This window comes from Miniopterus natalensis, chromosome X (assembly GCF_054644295.1).
Source record: "Miniopterus natalensis isolate mMinNat1 chromosome X, mMinNat1.hap1, whole genome shotgun sequence".
NCBI classification, from domain to species: domain Eukaryota; kingdom Metazoa; phylum Chordata; class Mammalia; order Chiroptera; family Miniopteridae; genus Miniopterus; species Miniopterus natalensis.
This window is the reverse complement of record NC_142103.1, coordinates 69307965-69328221: the sequence shown is the minus strand read 5'-3', so window position 1 is coordinate 69328221 and position 20257 is coordinate 69307965. Positions and strand designations below refer to the sequence as shown.

The 20257-nt window shown below is 37.6% G+C and overlaps 1 protein-coding gene across 1 annotated transcript in view; it reads right to left on the bottom strand.

Annotated features, from left to right (window-relative positions):
• The window catches only part of BRCC3 (BRCA1/BRCA2-containing complex subunit 3), a 62205-nt gene that overhangs the window by 2357 nt on the left and 39591 nt on the right, over positions 1–20257 (bottom strand). Inside the window, exons 8-10 of the mRNA XM_016216922.2 lie at positions 4802–4933; positions 4194–4237; positions 264–433 (exon numbers count right to left, since the gene is read on the bottom strand). Of these exons, the coding sequence (XP_016072408.2) occupies positions 282–433; positions 4194–4237; positions 4802–4933 (328 nt within the window). The 3' untranslated portion in view covers positions 264–281. The remainder of the gene's footprint in view (positions 1–263; positions 434–4193; positions 4238–4801; positions 4934–20257) is intronic.

Here is a 20257-nt window from a genome sequence, read left to right as displayed (position 1 = left end):
TACAGGTTGTCCTTGCCAATGCACCTTCCATAGCCTTAAAAAAAAAACCTTTCATATTCTCCTTAAATCATTTTGCAATGCTCTTTGCAGGCCAGTTACAGGTAGAGGGTTCTTTAAGCCCCAATGAAATTTTTAGGAAGATGTCTTGTGTTTATTCCATGCATAAAACTCATCCATTGTGGATATACAAGGAGCTGCTCCATTGTCTGCCTATATATGAGGTGTGTGAATTTTCAGACCATTGGGAAAAAAAAGTTTGTTACCTCCTTTTATCTCCCACTTTATTCTAGAGAAGAAAGTTCTTGCATAAGCTCTTCCTTTTCTTGTTGCAACTCCTGCAAATGCTGTTGGTTTTGCTCCAGTCTGTCCTCCAACCACTGTAGGAGAGGCCCGCTAACTGCTGACATCTGACTGCACAGATTCTTGGTAAACACTTCAATAGGAAAAACACAGATGAAATAACACTCCACCACCAGCAGCCCCCCAACTGTGAACACAGAAAGAAGGGGTTGGAGGAGGAAGTAGAAAAAGTGCAATAAGTAGGACTGGCAGACAATTTTCTACGTCCAGACAGAGGAAAGACAGAACAGCTGAGCAGAGTTACCTATTCTGAGGCATTCCTGAACACCCCTGGATACATAGGCCAGAGGGAAGCCAAGCTGAGCAGAGAACAGAAAATGACCAGCTCTTTACTCCCTTAGGCAAAAAGGCTAAGAGCTACAGAAGGATTTCTTTCCCCAGTCCTCAGTCCTTCCCACACTGTAAATGACCACAACTTCCTAGAGAGCCAGAACTCTACCTTCTGCAACTTTTAGTTTTCCTCAAGTCCAATAGGAAAATCACTTCTCAAATGTTATGTACATTGAAGAAATAAATACATTAATTCAACTCACTTGAAAGCTCCTCTATTAAAATGAGGAAAAAACAGAGAGATGAAGAGTAAGAGAGTTAACATCTTTCATGCCTTACTATAAATGTTTAGCTTCATAGTGAGACAAGAATTTGATGGCACTCTTTTTAAAACCAATTTCACCTAATGGAAATATCTTTTTCTCTCTCATAATATATGACTTACTGAAAATGACCACAGTAATACAGTGGGGTACATCTTCCAAGCTATATGTATATGTGTGTGTATGTGTACTTTAGAATAAAAACTATGATTTTTTTTTCTAAATCTTCACCCGAGGATATTTTTTCCATTGCTTTTCAGAGAGAGTGGAAGGGAGGGAGGGAGGGGAGAGAGCAAGGGAGAAACATTAATGAGAGAGAGACACATCGATTGGTTGCCTCCTGCATGTGCCCTGACTGGGCCAGAGCTGGAGCCTGCAACTGAGGTACATGCCCTTGATTGGAATCAAACCTGAGACCCTTCAGTCAGTGGGTCAATGCTTTAACCACTGAGCAAAACCAGATAGGGCTAAAAACTATGATTTGGGATGCTACTCTTCCCCCACATAACAATATGTTATAGACATCTTTCTGTGTCAATAAAGATCTAGCTTTCCTTCTTAAGGGCTGTACAATATTTATCAGAATAGATGTATAATTTAATAAATCCTCCGTTGATGGAAATTTCAGTGGCATCTGTGTTTTGGGGTTTCTTTTTGCTATTATAAAGACTGCAATTAATACCCCTTTAAATTTATTTTTGCACACTTGTCCTACAAATTTTTATTTTAAATCCTCACCCAAGGATATTTTTCCCATTGCTCTTTCAGAGAGAATGGAAGGGACAGAGAGAAGAAAGAGAAACATCGATGTGAGAGAGACACATCGATTGGTTGCCTCCGGACCAGGGCCAGGGATCGAGCCTACAACAGAGGTATGTGCCCTTGGCCTGAATCGAACCCGGGACCCTTCAGTCTGCAGTCCAATGCTCTAACCACTGGGAAAACTGGCTAGGGCTGTCCTGCAAATTTTTGATGGATACATTTCTGGAAGTAGAATTGCTATAATCAAGTCAATGTATATTTTAAAATGGATTATCCACTATTTTCCAGATTGTACCAAATTATACCTCCAGGAACAGTATATGGGAGCATTCACTTTTCCCACATCCTCATGAAATTATCTCTCAGTTTAATCTTTGCCAAAAGAAAAGGTGAAAAACTGATAATTTAATCTTAACCCATATTTCTTTTAAAGATTATTATGAACAATTTGATTTTTCTGAAGGGGTCCATAAAAGTCTTTAATTCTTATTTAGTCAGTCTTTCCTTTTTGAGTTCAGGGTTTGCAATTATATTTAGGCCATTACCTCCTTAGAGTTTGAAAAATATCCTCTCATATTTTCCTCCTGTATTTTTTTCCTTTTAAAATGAGCTTTACAAGGGCATAATCTACAGACAATAAAACAACCCCATTTTAAGTATACAATTCAATGACTTTTGACAAGTGCACACACCATGTAACACCCCTAATCAAGGTATAGACCATTTCCATCAGCCCAGAGGACTCCTTGTAGTTCCCTTTGCAGTCAATGTCAATGCCCCTTTACCTCTGGCCCCAGCAGCTACTAATGTGCTTGCTGTCACCATAGGTTAGTTTTGCCTATTCTGTAATTTTAGATAAATGGAACTACAGAGTATGTAGCATTTTGGGTGGTGCTTCTTTCACTTGGCATACTGCTCTTGCGATTCATCCAGATTGTTCATGTATCAGTAGTTTGTACTTTTTGTTGCTGAGCAGTACTCTGCTGTATGGATGGATTATACTTTGTCCATTCACCCACTGACAGACACTTGGGTGTTTCCCCTCTTTGTCTATTGTGAATCATGTTGCTATGAACATTCCTGTACTCATTTCTGTTTGAACACATGTTTTCAACTCTTTGGGGTATATGCCTAGGAGAGAAACTGGTGGGACATTTGGTAATTGTAATTACTAACCTCTTTCCCAAAGTGATTGTACCATATATAACAGTAAAAATTTAAATATAAAAAAATAAAATAAAAAAATAAATATAACTGAATTTTTTTTTTTTTTTTGTGCGTAGGATGTTAGATAGGAATCTAATTTCCCCCCTAATGGAAACAGAAGATAAGTCCATTGACAATTAAGACCGTCTCTTTTGTCCAGCACTGTACCCCAGTGCCTAGAATAGTGCCTAGCTGAGAAGAGATACTCAAATGTTTCTTGAATGAATAAACAAACAAATGAACTATCCCAGTACTATTTAGTGAATAATTCATCTTTTTAAAATTGATTTGAAGTACTATCTTTCTTAAATATAAATTCATATATATATATGGACCTATTTCTGTGCTCTCTTTAGTTCTACTGATTTGTCCACTTCTGGCTTAAATTACTATGCCTTTATAGTATGGCTACATTTTATATATTAACAACTTTTAACTTTTTAACTCTTTGCTGTGTTTTACCTCCAGATAGAAATGATGGGACAGGTACACTAAACCATCTCTCTCTTCTTTTCCTCTCAAAGTAATTATCTGTAATACTTAAAAGCTTCCCCTTCTTCCTCACTGGTGGCTTTGTTAGCCACTGGGGAAGACTGCACAGAATGGTGTGGGATTCAGGGTTAAAGAAATGTGGGTGGGTAGCTGTATATGTCGGGGAAAAGTAATTTTGTATATTGTATTGAGCTTGCTGTTCCTTGACCTTGTATAGGAATTCCTTCTAAACTTATTGGAATGAAACAATTTCCTCTCTCATGCCCTCCCTTTCATCTGTCTGTCTGTCTGTCTGTCTATCCATCCCTTTCAAATCCCACCACAATAGGCTGGTAGTGGTATGCTAGAACCAATTTAGACCAGCTTACGAGAGTCAATTGTTGAAATTTCAGAAAGCTTGTGATCTGATTGAGACCATGTTAGTTGTTTGAAATCAGCCATGGAGGGGTATTATACCATGGAAAATGGCAAACACACCAAATCAGGCCCCCCCCCCCCGAGAACTGGTTATTAAACATGTACCAGCACACCACGGAGGAGGTCTACCATAAAATGCGTTCCTGTCTTTCCTCCAGTCTTACTCTAGGTAGCATTTATGTTATTCAAGGGTCTAAGGCATTCAGTAGAAAAGTTGGAGTCAGGATTAATGAACGGCAAAGCTTTTGGAAAAGGAAACTTGAGGATAACTTGTACCAATCACTTTAATCACTTAAACTAAATTTGCTTCTGTCAGCTGAGTATTTCAAAGATCACTGCCTATACTCAAGAAAAAAATCTTACCTGAGCCATTATGGATCTTGGTTACTGAATCCAGATGTGTAAGACTAAAGGGATAAAATAGTTTAGGTTAGTAACAAAGCAGCAGTGAATGGAAAACAAAATGGTTATGGACTATATAACAAAATGATAAATTTCACCAGACGTCTGCAATCTGGATTAGATGAATATATATAATTTAAATTTCCATCATTGTTATAGTTTTCAAGATTTTTTAAGATGTGACTTTATTCAGAGCTTTGATATAATTCAAAGAGATAATTTTGAAATTACTGTCTCTCATTGAAGCCTTCACATAGTACACATTTATTGGGCAAGACCCAGTGGTTGGCATAGGGGATACTAAGATATTATAGTTTATTATTTTTTTATAACCCAAAAGTGTCTTTGCCCTTGGAGGATTTAAAGTGCAGCAGGAGATGAACAAATGTTAATGAGATTGTTATCCTACAGTATGAGAAACATTATGATTAGGGACTGATATGAAGCATCCTCACAGAGTGGTAAAAGAAAAGGGGGCTCAACAGTTGAGCTGCTAAGATGAAAGGACAGAAGAGGACAGAAGGGACTGGGATGTAGAAGTGGAGAAGAGGAACAAGAAAGGTTTCTACCTGTGGATCCTCCTATATGCATCCTGCTCCTCTTGGCACAGGATCTTGGGCAGCTCAACTGCTGATTCAAGGCACACTTTTCCAATGGTTACATGAGGTACAATATGGATTGGGATTTCAATCCTTTCATACCTGCAAGACAACCAACTCAAGTCAGTTCTTTGTTTGTTTGTTTGTTTGTTTCCAGCTCTCTTGAGGTATAATTGACAAATAGGAATCATATATATTTAAGGTTTACAAATTGATATTTTGATATGTACATATTGTGAAATGATTACTACACTCAAGCTAATTAACATATTCATTACCTCACATAGTTTTTTGTGGTAAGAACACTTAAGATTTACTTTCTTAGCAAATTTCAAGTATATAATACAGTATTGTTAACTGTAGTCACCCTGTTGTACATTAGATCTCCAGAACTCATCCTGAAACTTTGTACCCTTTGACCAACACGTCCTCATTTTCTATTCTACCACCCCACCCCTTGCAACCACCATTCTACTCTCTGCTTCTATGAGTTTGATTGTTTTATTTTTTTAATCCTCATCTAGGATATTTTTTCCATTGCTTTTCAGAGAGAGTGGAAGCGGAGAGGGAGAGAGAGAAAAAGAGAGAGAGGGAGGGGGACAGGGAGGGAGGCAGACAGAGAAACATTGATGTGAGAGAGACACATCGATTGGCTGCCTCCAGTGTACGCCTCAACCGGAGCCGGGGATGAGCCTGCAACCAAGGCTCTTGGCCAGAATCAAACCTGGGACCCTTAAATCGCGGGCCAACACTCTAACCATTGAGCCAAACCAGTCAGGGTGAGTTTGACTATTTTAGATTCCACATATAAGTGAGAGCATGTAGGATTTGCCTTTCTTTGTCTGGCTTATTTCACTTCCCATAAAGGTTTCTACCTGTGGATCCTCCAGGTTCGTCCCTGTCAATGAAAATGGTATGTATATGCTCATACATATACAAATATCACCTTTTCTTTATCCATTTGTACACTGACAGACATTTAGGTTGCTCTAGTATTTTAGTTATTGTGGATAATGCTGCAATGAACATGGGAGTGCAGATACCATTTTGAGATTCACATTTAATTTCCTTTGGATATGTACCAAGAAGTGGCTCAGTTTTTAATTCTGAGTTGTCATAATCAGAAGTTATCTGTAGTTTTAATAGAAATTTGGGGATACGGCATGCTTTCAAAGGTTAAACATTCTTATAATTCATTTAGTAGCTCAACTTCAAAGTGGATAGAGTTCAAACTGAGTTTATCTGGGGAGCAAATTGGAAGCACATTTGCAGAGTCAATATACACTAGTCTCAGAAAATATGAGCCACTTCTATAAACTTAACAGAAGCCTTGGGAGCCCATGGTACTTATTCTTGTTCCCCAGACCAGGGTAATAGCAAATTAATATTGCTTTCAGTCAGGAAGTTGCCAGTGATATTAAACATTGATCACAAAGCCTGGGTAAGAGGATCTGAAAACTCTTCAATGAGTCCATTAGATTCATTATGTAGATGGGATCACTCATCTAAATGTTCACTTGTTCTAACTCAGTGTTCACCAGTGGCCCTTACTTCTCATTCTCTTCGCTGGGGGAAAATAGGTAAGAAATTCACAAATACTTGCATTTTCATGCTAGTGTGGGAGAAACAGCTTTGCTTGCTACTAAAGCCATCCAACCCATCTCCACCTACCTCTCACCCCAAATACACCTAAACTCCACCTACTAGTGGGTTCAGTGTAGTATCTAGGTTGAGGGTCCCTGGCACTATGAGACTTCATTGGCACATTGTGATACTGCAGCATAAAATCTAGCTCTCCCCTCTCTCTTTCCCACCCAACAGAATACCACAATCCAGATGGAATACAAATGATGGAGGATTACAAGCAACCCTCCTCTCCCCACATCTAAGTTGTCAGGGAGAAATTCATGAGAGAGTACACCACAGCCGCTTGTGGTTTGCAGAAGGTTCTTTGAGATAATACACAATGACTATTATTACGGATGGTTCCAGAAACCCTGAAGAAGTCAATCTGTTACTGCTATTAGTATGGTTAGCAGTGTTTCCCACTCAGTTCAGGACCAATGAGCAGAAATGGTTCATGGTCCACTGAGACTGGATACACATCTTCATAAATTCCTAGTGGAAATAGCTAGAATTTCTGTCAGTTTGCTCAAAACTGCAATCTCAGGACTTAGGTAGTTAGAGATACAAAGCTTAGTAGGGATTCTGCTTCTGCTAATGAACTAGATGATTAAGATGCTCTCAACAAGATGCTCTCAATCATCTTGAATAACTGGGCCAAATAAAATAGCATATTTTGGAAGTTACTAGGTAGCTACCAAAGCAGTAAGTAATTGTGGGGTCAAGATCTAGGAAAAGAGGAAAATCCAAAGAGATAAGCTTGACATTCAATGACAGTGTTCCTGTAAAAGCATCTGCTGCTTTCAGAGGAGAAAGCTTATTGGCTGGGAAGTTGAAGAGAATTTCCCAAAAGGGCTTATGGGTATTGGATGACAAAATTGTGTTCAGGGCCTGTTAAGTGGGGAGAGGCCCAGGTAAGTTGTTTCCAGGCTTTGGATTGGGACCTTAACAGTATACAATTTTGTTTCATAAATTCACTTTTAATTCTTGTATAGAATTTAAATGACATAAAAACACTTAAAAACTATATACCTATGTTAATGGGTATACAGTATGTAAAGATGTATTTGTGACATCAACAACATAAAATGTATAGCTGTATAGGAGCAGAGTTTTTGCATGCAATTAACATTAAGTTTTATCAGTTTAAAATAGAATGTTATAACTAAGATGTTTTATGTAATTACAATGGTAACTACAAAGAAAATATCTATAAAATATACACAAAAGGATATGAGAAGGGAATCAAAGCACATCACTACAAAAAATCAACAAGCCTGGCTGGTGTGACTCAATGGTTGGGAGTCGACCCATGAACCAGTTTGATTCCTGGTTAGGGCACATGACTGGGTTGTGGGCTCCATCCCCAGCAGGGGCATGCAGGAGGCAGCCAACTAATGTTGATGTTTCTCTCTCATTGATGCTTCTATCTCTTTCTCTCCCTTCCTCTTTCTCTAAAATCAATAAAAACATTTTTTTTAAAAAAAAAATCCACAAAGCACAAAGAAAGTCACTAAGAAAAGAAAGGAAGGACAAAAATCTACAAGACATATAAAAAATATTTACAAATTTTCAACAGTAACTACTTCCATATCAATAATTGCTTTAAATTAAATGGATTAAATTTTCCAATCAAAAGACATAGATTGGCTGAAGTGGATACAAAAAAAAACAAAAAAAAAAAACAGGTCCCAACTAAATGAGAAACTCACTTTACATGTAACGTCACACTTAAACTGAAAGTGAAAACATGGAAAAAGACATTTTATCCAAATAGTAACCGAGAGAGAGGAAAATAACAAGTGGTTTTGGTGAGGATGTGAAAAAGCTGGAACCCTGTGTTCTGTTGGTGGGTTGTAAAATGGTGCAGCATGTATGAAAAAAAAAAATGGAGATTCCTTAAAAAAATTAAAACTAAAATGGTAATATGATCCAGCAGACAAAATGGACTGTAAGTCACAAGCTCTTAAAAGAGACAAAGAAGGACATTATATAAGGATAAAATGGTCAATTAACCAAGAAGATAAAATAATTATAAATATTTATGTATCAAATATCAGAGCTCCTAAATATATGAAGCAAACAGAATTAAAGAGAGAAACAGACAGCAACACAATAATACTAGATGTCACTATCTCACTTTCAATAATGGATAAAACAACCAGGCAGAAGATAAGGATATAGAGGAACTGAACAACACTATAGCAAAACTGGGCCTAACAGATACACAGAATACTCCACCCAACAACAGTAAAATTTACATTCTTCTCAAGTGCACACGGAACAGTCCTCGGGATTCATTTGAGTTATTCGTATACTCATCTTGTACTTGTTTTCTATTTGCACATAATACTATTGTCTACCTGTATAGGTTTAACCAAGTCATAGAATGCAAGATTAACACAAAAAGTCAGTTCTGTTCTTATGTGTTAACAATGATCATTTGTAAATGGAAGTTTTTTAAAAATGCCATTCAAAATAGCTCCCTAAAAAATTGAATACATTTGGGTTGTTTCCACATCTTGGCATTTTGGCTATTGTGAATAATGCTGTAATGAACATGCCGGGCATGCAAGTATCTCTTTGAGATCCTGCTTTCAGTTCATTTGGACATGTAACCATCAGTGGGATTGCTGGATCATATTACCATTTTAGTTTTAATTTTTTTAAGGATTCTCTATTTTGTTTTCTATACATGCTAGACCATTTTACATCCCACCAACAGAACACAGGGTTCCAACTTTTTCACATCCTCACCAAAACTACTTGTTATTTTCCATGTTTTTGATAGCCATCCTAATGAGTGTGAGATATTTCATTGCATTGTGATTTGCATTTCTCTAATGATTAGTGACTCTGAGCATCTTCCATGTTCATTGACCAATTTGTATATCTTCTTTAGAGAAATGTATACTCAAGTCCTTTGCCCATTTTAAATTGGGTTGTTTTATTGATGTTGAGTTGTAGGAATTCTCTATCTATTCTAGATATTAACCTTTTATAAAATAATTTTCAAAAATCTCTCCCATTATGTAGCTTGCACTTTCACTCAATTGTGTCCATTGATGAACAAAAGTTTTTAATTTAATATAGTTCATTTATCTATTTTTGCTTTTGTTGCCTGTACTTTTGGTGCAATATCCAACAAGTCAATGCCAAATTCAATCTCATGAGCCTTCTACATTTGCTTTAGGAGTTTTATAGTTTTAGGTCTTACATTTAGGTTTTTATTCCATTTTGAGTTAATTTATATATATGCACATTCTCCCCATGTCTGCACATGTTTTCTCTGGCTACTCGTTTTCTCTGGGTATCCGCATCCCAAAGATGTACAAATGAGGTGAATTGGCATGTCTAAATTGTCCCAGGGAGCCGAACCAGCATGGCTCAGGGTTTGATCATCAGCCCATGAACCTGGAGATCACGGTTCAATTCCTGCTCAGGGCATATGCCCAGGTTGTGGGCTTGATTCCTAGTAGGAGGCATGCAGCAGGCAACCAATCAATGACTCTCTCCCATCACTGATGTTTCTCTCTCTCCTTTCTTGTCTCTGAAATCAATAATAACATATAAAAAATAAAACTAACTAAATTGTCCTAAGTAGGAGTGAGTGTCTGTGTGTGTGTGAGATGCACCCCTTGATAGGAGGGCATTCTGTGAAGGGTTGGTTCCCATTTTCCACTCTGAGTTGCCAGGATAGATTCTGGCCACGCATGACCCTAAACTGGAATAAGAGGGTTGGAAAATAATTATCTTACTTGTTTCTATTTAACTTTCTTAAATGTATGTATAACTCACATTCTTTCTTTTTCTTTATCTAATATATCTTTACTGATTTCAGAGAGAGGAAGAGAGAGGGACAGAGAAACATCAATGATGAGAGAGTCATTGATCAGCTGCCTCTTGCATGGCCTGCACTGGGTACTGAGCCCGCAACCTAGGAACGTGCCCTGACCAGGAATCAAACCTCCATCTCCTGGATCATAGGTCGATACTCAACTGCTGAGCCATGCAGGTCGGGCTCACATTTATTTCAATGTTTAATATTAGAAGTGGTTTAGGTCTTTATTTATTTATATTTAAAACATTTATTTTTTTATTTTACCAATCGAAATGTTTGCTTTCCAAGAATATACAATTTAATAGAACTGGCTTTAATAGGTGTTGACACTAATTAGTACGGAAAAAGAGATTAAAGATGGCGGCAGACTGAGTGGAAGCTATGCTGACACTCTCCCGGGACAAAACTGGAATTACAACTAAAATATAGAAAAACCATCCTGAATAATCAAGTGTAACTAAAGACAAGCTGGAGAGCACCCTCATAACCAAGGAGGAAAAGTGGAGACCACATAGAGACTGGTAGGAAGTGTGGAGGCAAAGAGAGCACTGGTGGGGCTCCCACAGGCAGCAGTTGAAGGCCCAGAGGGTTATCTCAGCTGTGGGGGGTTCCCACTGAGGACTCTGGGGCCTAAACCCCAGGCTGGGCTTCCCAGCTAAGAGCATGAGAACTGAGAAACGTACCCACATAACATCTGGTTGTGAAAAGCAGCCAGGTTTCTCTCTGCCAGGAAGAAACAGCTGGAAATGCAGGCATCCTCTTAAAGAGCCAACGCACAAAGTTTTGTGTGCAGCCACTAAACTTGGGCTCCAGCAGAGGGAGGGCAGAGTGGACTGGAGCCCTGTGAGGAGAATCTAGAGTTGTGGGCTCTGGAGATAGAGCTCAGAGGGTACCTCTCTGGATTCCAGTGCTGAGCCATTCCTCAATATCAAAGAGTATATCTTTCACAGGTAGACATTTATCTTTCAAGCAGCTTTTGCTTGAGGGGGAAGCAACTGCCCCACCCACTGGAAAACCTCTGGCCCTATGTCGTGGAGTTTCTACAGCCTGAGGCTCATTAAGAGAATCAGATTAATCAGCCCGTAGGCAGAGGCAGACTTCAGAGTGCTCTGAATCTTTGCCTAACCTGCTTCTGGACCTGGGCCTTGGAAAAGCAGACTTTGGTGTGCATCTTGGTCCTATACAAATGCACCCAGCCCCAACAGAGTGCACCTCAAGCTGTGGGTTGTAGATAGCTCCAAACAGGGTACTCAAGGCCAGTCACAAGCAATGTCTGACATTGGCCTGCACCAGAGACCATCCAAAAAGACTGAGAGTGCTAGCAGGCCTACTTTATACATAGAAACAAACCCAAACAGACAGTCAAAATGGGGAGACAGAAAAATAACCCCAAATGAAAGAACAAGAGAAGTCTCTAGAAGAAGAGTTAAATGAAATGGAGATTAGCAATCTATCAGATATAGAGTTCAGAATAATGATTGTAAGGATGCTCAACAGCATGAAAAAAGATATGGAAACTATGAAAAATGACCAGTCAGAAATGAAGAATGACATAGCAGAAATAAAGAATACATTTGAAGGAATAAACAGCAGGTTAGAGGAAGCTGAGGACTGGATCAGAGAATTAGAAGACAGGGTAGAAAAAAATCAATCAGAGATCCAAAAAGAAAAAACAAAAAACAGGAGGGCAGTCTAAGGGAGCTGTGGGACAGCATGAAACATAATAATATTCACATCATAGGAATGCCAGAAGAGGTCAAAAGTAAGCATGAGTTAGAGAAGCTGTTTGAAGAAATAATGGCAGAAAACTTCCCTAACCTGGTCAAGGTAAAAGTCACACAAGTTCAGGAGGCACAGAGAGTCCCAAGAAAGAAGAATCCAAAGAGGCCCATGCCCAGACACATCATAATTAAAATGCCAAAAATTCAAGACAAAGAAAGAATCTTAAAGGCAGCAAGAGAAAAGTAATCTGTTACCTACAAAGGAGCTCCCATAAGTCTGTCAGCTGACTTCTCATCAGAAACTCTAAAGGCCAGAAGGGAATGGCATGAAGTATTCAAGGTAATGTAAAACAAGGATCTGAAACCTCGACTATTCTATCCAGCAAAGCTACCATTCAAAATAGATGGTGAAATAAAGAGCTTCCCAGACAAAAAAAGGCTAGAGGAGTTTTATCACCACCAAACCAGCATTGCAGGATATGTTAAAGCTACTGCTGTAATAATAATAAGAAATAGAGAAACATAGGCATAAAGGATTAAAATGGCAATAAATAAGGACTTATCAATAATAACCTTAAGGACTTTAAGGGAGAGACCAACAGCAATACGGTCATAGTCATGGACTTTAACACCCCACTGACTTCACTGGATAGGTCTTCCAGACAAAAAGTCAACACAGAAACACTGACTCTAAATTGCACACCAGATCAGATGGATTTAATGGATTTTTACAGAACATTTCACCCCAAAGCTGCAGAATATACATTCTCCTCAAGTGCACATTTGTCATTCTCAAAGAGACCACATGTTAGGACACAAAACAAGTCTCTACAATTTCAAGAAGACTGAAATCATATCAAGCATCTCAGATCGCAATAACATGAAATTAGAAATCAACTACAGTAAAAACACTCAAAAACATTCAAACACATGGAGGCTATATAACGTGTCATTAAATAATGAATGGGTTACCAATAAGATCAAGAATGAAATAAAAATCTTCCTGGAAGCAAATCAAAATGAACACAAAACAATCCAACATCTATGGGACACAGCGAAAGCAGTCCTACAAGGGGAGTTCATAGCACTACAGGCCTACCTCAAAAAGCAAGAAAATTTTTTAGTAAACTCTCCAACCCTACAACTTAAAGAATTAGAAAGCTCCCCTGCAAAGCCATCTGGACCAGGGCTTTTGTTTGCTGGGAGTTTTTTTATTGCTGCTCCAAATTCATCAGTTGTTATTAGTCTATTCAGGTTTTCTGATTCTTCCTGATTCAGTTTTACATGATCTCACTCATATGTGGAATCTAATAAACAAAATAGACTGAGGAACAAAACAGATCCAGAGACACAGACGCATGGAACACACTGATGAATCTCAGTGGGAAGGTGGGGTTGGGGGAGTGGGTGGGGAGTAATTAACCAAAGAACTTATATACATATATGCATAACCCATGGACACAAAAAATAGGGTGGTGAAGGCCTGTAAGGGGGGGCAGATTCGGGGTGGAGGATATTTTTTTTCCCGTTGCTTTTCCGACAGAGTGGAAGGGAGAGAGAGAGGGAAACAGCGACATGAGAGACACACATTGATTGGTTGCGTCCCACACATGCTCCGACCAGGGCCCGGGACTGATCTTGCAACCGAGGTACGTGCCCTTGGCTGGAATCGAACCCGGGACCCTTCAGTCTGCAGGCCGATGCTCCAACCACTGAGCCAAACTGGCTAGGGCACATCTGTAATACTTCCAACAATAAATATAAATTAAATAAACAAACAAACAAATAAAATATTCCAGGGCTCCAGAGTGACAGTGATAGACTCTGTGTACTTCAAACAATCCCACTGAATATTGTTTCTCATTGATGAGATTCTTATAAATATTAGATGACACTGACCTTAGGACTGATTTTTTGTGGCTAGTTTAACACAGATCCATCTGACTTAACAATAATCAAGCTGGAAGTAGAATGGAAGATAAGAACACTTGGGTTTATACTTGTCCTTAAAGCAAATGGCTTTTGTTCCGAACACCTAATTACCATGTAGAAATTGCAGAGAATGGGTGAAGAGGAGGTAGGTAGCTTCAGTGAGTGAACACTTTGGGAATAAGAACACAGCTGGGAGGGAGTTGGAGCTTAAGCCTTCACGATTCTGGGTCTTTAGATGAGGGCTTAAGATAGTAAAGATGGGGAAATGGAAATAGAGGAAGCCAAAGATAAATATTGTCTAGTTCAAAAACAATTTGCCTTGGTTTTGTTTCTACATTAACGCTCCTACAGGAGTCACATGTATCTGGATATCTTAAATCTTTAGTTTGTCCAAAGGTAAAAGACTTCCATTATCATTGCTTGCTGAAGAGCTCTCCACATGTAGAACTGACAACTTTGAAAAAGATGAAATAAAACTGAGGGCAGGCAGACTAGCCTAAGGGACTAGTTAAAAGAAATGTGTTAAAATAATCAAACATCAATTGCCTTGTGGCATGTCATTAACCTAGCCCATTTTCACATTTCTTTAAGATGGTTTTTGGAGGATTTGACTTGAAAAGGAGCTGAAAAAGGGACAGAGTATATGTCTGTGTCTGTTGGGTATGCATTTATGCATTTTAGGAGAAAAGGAATTACATAAAAAAATTACTAAATATATGGGAAGAGATGTTCAAAATCATTCAGTAAACTATCTAAAAATAACTACTATATAAGGTATTAATATCTATTAATATCTTAGGTATTTGTTTAGAAGTTTGATGATGTTTTTGTGACCAGGAGCACAAAACAATTGATAATTGTTTATATCAATTAACCTATGGTAACATTGGGTTCATTATGTCCTTTCGCTTAAAGTTGCAGTTTCCAAGAACCTATCGATGATGTTAAGTGAGGACTCACTGTATATGACTGAAAGAGAGCATGGTTGGAGCAACAAGCCAACCATGGAGGGCTTCAGGTTTGGGGCTTTTTATCTGAGGGTATTAGGGAACAGGACCATTTTAGACAGGCTACAGCATAGATCCCAGACTGAAGGGAACAAAGACGAGCACAATGGGTGGGTGAAATGGAAATCAAAATTAAAGGACTTTTAAAATATAATAAAAATGAAAATGCTGCTACTATCCCAGCCTCAATGGGATATAGTTAAAGCACAGATAAGTGGAAATGCATAGCCTTAAGCATTTATATCAGTAAAAATAAAAGACCAAAAATATATTAATTAAATTCCAAACTCCAAATGCTAAGATAAAGCATATAGCAAAATAACAAAAATAAAACATAAGGAAAGAAATAATAACAGATAAAACAATTAATATGGTTGAAAAAAACAATCAAATTAGTAAATAAAAATGACTGGGGGGAAATTAACAAAATAGACACACCACTGGCTAACATAATCAAGGGGAAAAAAGGAAAAAACACAGACATACACAATATGAAATGGTAAGGGAGAGAGAACTATTGAAATAGAAGAGAGTTAAAATACCATAAGAGACTACTTGACAGATAGATCTCTATGCAAATAAATATGAAAACGAGACAAAATGGATAATTTCTTAGAAAAATACATTTTACCAAAATTAACCCATTAGGAAAGAAAGCATGAACAGTTCAATTCCCATAGCAGAAACAGAGAAATATATAAAGGAACTATCCCTACCCCAAATAAAAGGCCAGATTACTTTTATATGGGAATACCTAAACCTGATAAAAACAAAAAGAAAATAGCAAAATATTCCAAAAAGTTATCAATTATTATTACTGTTGCAAAAGTACTAAATAAAATATTAGCAAATAAAGCCCAATACCATACTAAGACAATCTGGTTCATAGTAAGAAATCTATTAATATAATACATCAGGGGTCTCCCTCCTGGGAGCAGCCCAGGCCTTTGTCTTTGCCTTTCCCTCTCCCTTTCCCTTCTTTCCACCCCCCCCCCTTCAAGCACATTACCATTAGCCTCCTCAGTCCCAAGCCCCAAAAGACCTTCCTTTGCCTCTAAAACTTGTTTCCTAAACCCATTTCTTCTAGGAATTACTTCTTCCACCTCTGTAATTTTACCAATTAAAAAAATTAAAATATATATATACATAATACATCATATTAATAGATCTGAAGAAAATCTTAATTGTTTTCATAGATACTAAAAAAATTAACAAAATTCAACACTCATTATTGATTAAAACAGAATAAAAGAGAAAAGTAGGAATTTATGGATACTTTCTTAATATGAAAAAGCATGTATACCTTAGTCCTAAATACATTATTACTTAATGGCAAAACAAACACTACAAGAATTTCCACAAGGATCAGAAACAAAACAAGACTGCCCACTATTTTCACAACCATTTAAACGTTGTAAAGGAACTATCAGGCGATGAAGTTATACATAAGAAATAAATTAGAGGCATAGGAATTGGAGAAATACAACTTTGTATTTACAGATGAGACATGATATCTATCTGGAAAGATCCAGAGAACCAAAGGTAAAATTAACTACAGGTATTTAGGAAGGTAAAAATTTACCAACAGAAATAATAGCCTTCAAATACACAAACAATAAAGTGTCACAGCGGGGGAAAAAACATTTAAAATATAAAAATGAATCTCATCTGCAGCAAAGTTGGAGAACCGTTGTGTTGGCACAAACTCCTTCCCATCTCAGGCCCTCTGAGAAAACATGCTGTTTTTTTCTACCTGGAGTTTCCCTCCCTGCCACCTTTATTTTATTTATTTACTTATTATTTTTTTTAATTTATCTTTATTGTTGAAAGTATTACAGATGTCCCCCATTTTCCCCCATTGATTCCCTCCACCCCAATCCACCCCACCCCCAGGCTCTCCCCAGACCAATGTCTGTGTCCCCAGGTTATGCATATAAGCATCTAGGTTCTTTGATTGATCTCACTTAGATAACTTTTACTCATTCCTCAGAAATCAGCTTAAGAATTCTTCAGCAACGACTTCCCTGACTGTTCCCCAACTACCTGACAGCACTTATCACAGCTGCAAAACATTAATTGTGTAATTATCTTTTTTCTTTTACCACATGCCTTTTTCAGTTTTATTGTGATATAACTGACATACATTATGTAAGTTTAAGGTGTCCAATGTGTTAATTTGATACATTTATGTATTGCAAAGTGATTACCACCATAGTGTTAACTAACACCTCCATTGTATCACATAATTACCATTTCTTTTTGGTGAGAAGAACCGTTAAGATCTAATTTTTTTAGAAGTCATGACATCCAGGCCTCATTTTTTACCTTTTATAAAAGTGACAATCTCTGGGGGAGGGACCCAGGATGTGTGTGTGTGTGTGTGTGTGTGTGTGTGTGTATTAAAAAATTTTAGAGCAGTTTTAGGTACATGGAGAAATTGAGAGAAGGTATAGAGATTTCCTATATGCCATCTGCCCCTGCACATGCATAGCCTCTCCCATGTATCAGTATCCCACAGCAGAGTAGTACTTTTGTTACAATTGATGAACCTACACTAACACATCATTATCACCCAAGGCGCACAATTTACATTAGGGTTCTCTCCTGGTATTGTGCATTCCATGGTTTTTCACAAATGTATAATGATATTTATCCACCCGTATGGTCTCATACAGAATAGTTTACTGCCCTAAAAACCCTCTGTGGATAAAAAAAACTCTGGTACATTTACACTGTGGAATACTATGCAGCTATAAAAAGGAAGAATCCCTTACCCTTTGGGACAGTATGGATGGACCTGAAGAGGATTATGCTAAGCAAAATAAGCCAGGCAGAGGAGGACAAGTATCACATGATCTCACTCATATGTGGAATATAATGAACAAAATAGATCCAGTGACATAGAAGCATGGAACAGACAGAGGGATCTCAGAGGGAAGGTGGGGGTGGGTGGGGAGAGATTAACCACGTGACTTACATGCATATGTGCATAACCCAGGCGGGGAGGGGCAGGGACAGATACTGAGTAGAGGGGCTTAATGGGGGGGGGGGGGGGAAGGAGGACATCTGTAATACTTTCAACAATAAAGATAAATTTTTTTAAAAAGAGCTATAATTTCTCGTGTAAGGAATGTGAAATCTTTCTTCTCTGGAATTGTTCCAAATGCTTCAGCTAATAATTCATAAGAATAAAAAATGCATAGTGACCTTCCCTTTCAATAAAAAAAAAACACACACAAAAACTGTGCTCCTTATTCATCCCTGTCTCCTCCCTAAACCCTGGTCGTTTTCCTGTTGCAATAGATAAAACAATTATCCATTCTTTTAGCAGCACATCATAGAGTTGAAATCATATAGTATGCAGCCTTCCTGATTGGCTTGGTATATTTTTTAAACTGCTTGGGTTATTTCAATGTTTAGCCAAGTTTGAGAATGAGTAGTCTAACTCATTTTTCTTTCTTCACACCTTCTAATCTATTCAATCCAAACATTCCTTAATTTTTGGTGCTAAAATATTCCTTAGAGTTGCAGATGTACAGCCTATTACCAGTCTTTAGAAAGAAAAAATATAAAGTCATGTACATGAGTTTTCTTTCTAACAATACAGGATACCGTTTTATTGCACTGTGCTTTATTGAGTTTTACAGATATTGCATGTTTGTTTGTTTACAAATTGAAGGCAAGACCCTTCAATAGCAAAAAGATTACTACTCACTGAAGGCTCAGCTGATGGTTAGCATTTTTTTGCAATAAAGTATTTTTAATCAAGGTATGTACATTGTTTTTTTTAGACATAATGCTATTGCACACTTAATAGACTACAGTATAGCGTAAACATAACTTTTATATGCACTAGGAAACCAAACCATGCGTGTGACTTGCTTTATTATGATATTTACTTTATTGCAGTGGTCTGGAACCAAAACCGCAATAAAAACACTAGGTGCAGTATCCCACTTTTGCAATCCCTGGATCTGCTTTCCATCTAGTGAAACAGCTATTGCCTTTTTCCCGTCCTGAAAGAATGGAGACAGAAAGATAAAGAGGCTTTTACATCCCAATTCTGCTTCTCAAATTTTTTAATTTATTTTTTGCGCTCTCATCTTACATTTTATTTTCTCAGCTTTATTGAGGTATAATTGACAATTAAAATTATATGTAATTAAGGCATACAACTTTATGTTTTGATACACATATACATCGTGAAATAATCACCACAATCAAGCTATTTAATATATCTGTCACCTCATATAGTTACCACTTTCTTTTTTGGGGGGTTGTAATGAAAACACTTAAGATTTACCCTCTTAGCAAATTTCAAGTAACAGTACAGTATTATTCACTCTAGTCACATTGCTGTACATTAGATCTCCAGGGCTTACTCATTCTGCATAACTGAAACTTTGTACCTTTGACCAACATCTCCCCATTTCCTCCACCTCCCAGTCCCTGCCAATGACCTTATCAAACATGTGGTTTGCAAATATTTTCTCCTATTCCACAAGTTGACTTTTTGCTCTGTTGACTGTTATCTTTGTTATGGAGAAAATTTGTATTAAAAGAACAACACACCCTGGCAAATTAGGGTTTCGCTCAGGAATGCAACAGTTCATATTTTTAAGTGCTTTCAATATAAATCATTACCTTTAAGGCAAAACAACCACTAACCTGTTCTCTACCCCTATAATTTTGTATTTTTGAGAGTATAGTATAAACGCAGTCATATAGCATGTATGTAGCCTTTTGAGACTGGCTTCTTTCACTTAGCCTCTGAAATTCTTCCAAGTTGGTGCCAGTATCAAAAGTCCATTCCTTCTTATTGCTGAGTTCTCCATTGTATGGATGTCTTAGATTTGGTTACCCATTCAGCTGCTGAAGGAATTTGGGTTGTTTCCACTTTATGGCAATTATGAATGGAGCTGTAATAAATATATGTGTGTAGGGTTTTGTGTGAAATTATGTTCATTTTTCTACTGCAGATACAAAGGAGTAAGACTGCTGGGTTAAACAGTAAATGTATATTTAACTTTATTTGCAACTATCAAATAGTTTCCTAAAGTGACTGTAGCATTGTACATTTCAACCAGCATTTTTTGCGAGTTCCAGTTTTGCATCCTTGGCAGCACTTGGTACTGTCAGCCTGTTTTGTTTTAGTGACTCTAATAGGTATGTAAGGGTATCTCATCAAGGTTTCAATTTTCATTTCCCTAATAGCTAGTAATGTTCAGCATCTTTTCATGTGCTTGTCATCCTTATGTACTTGGTGAAGCAGCTGCTTCTTTTGCCCATTTTTAATTGGGTT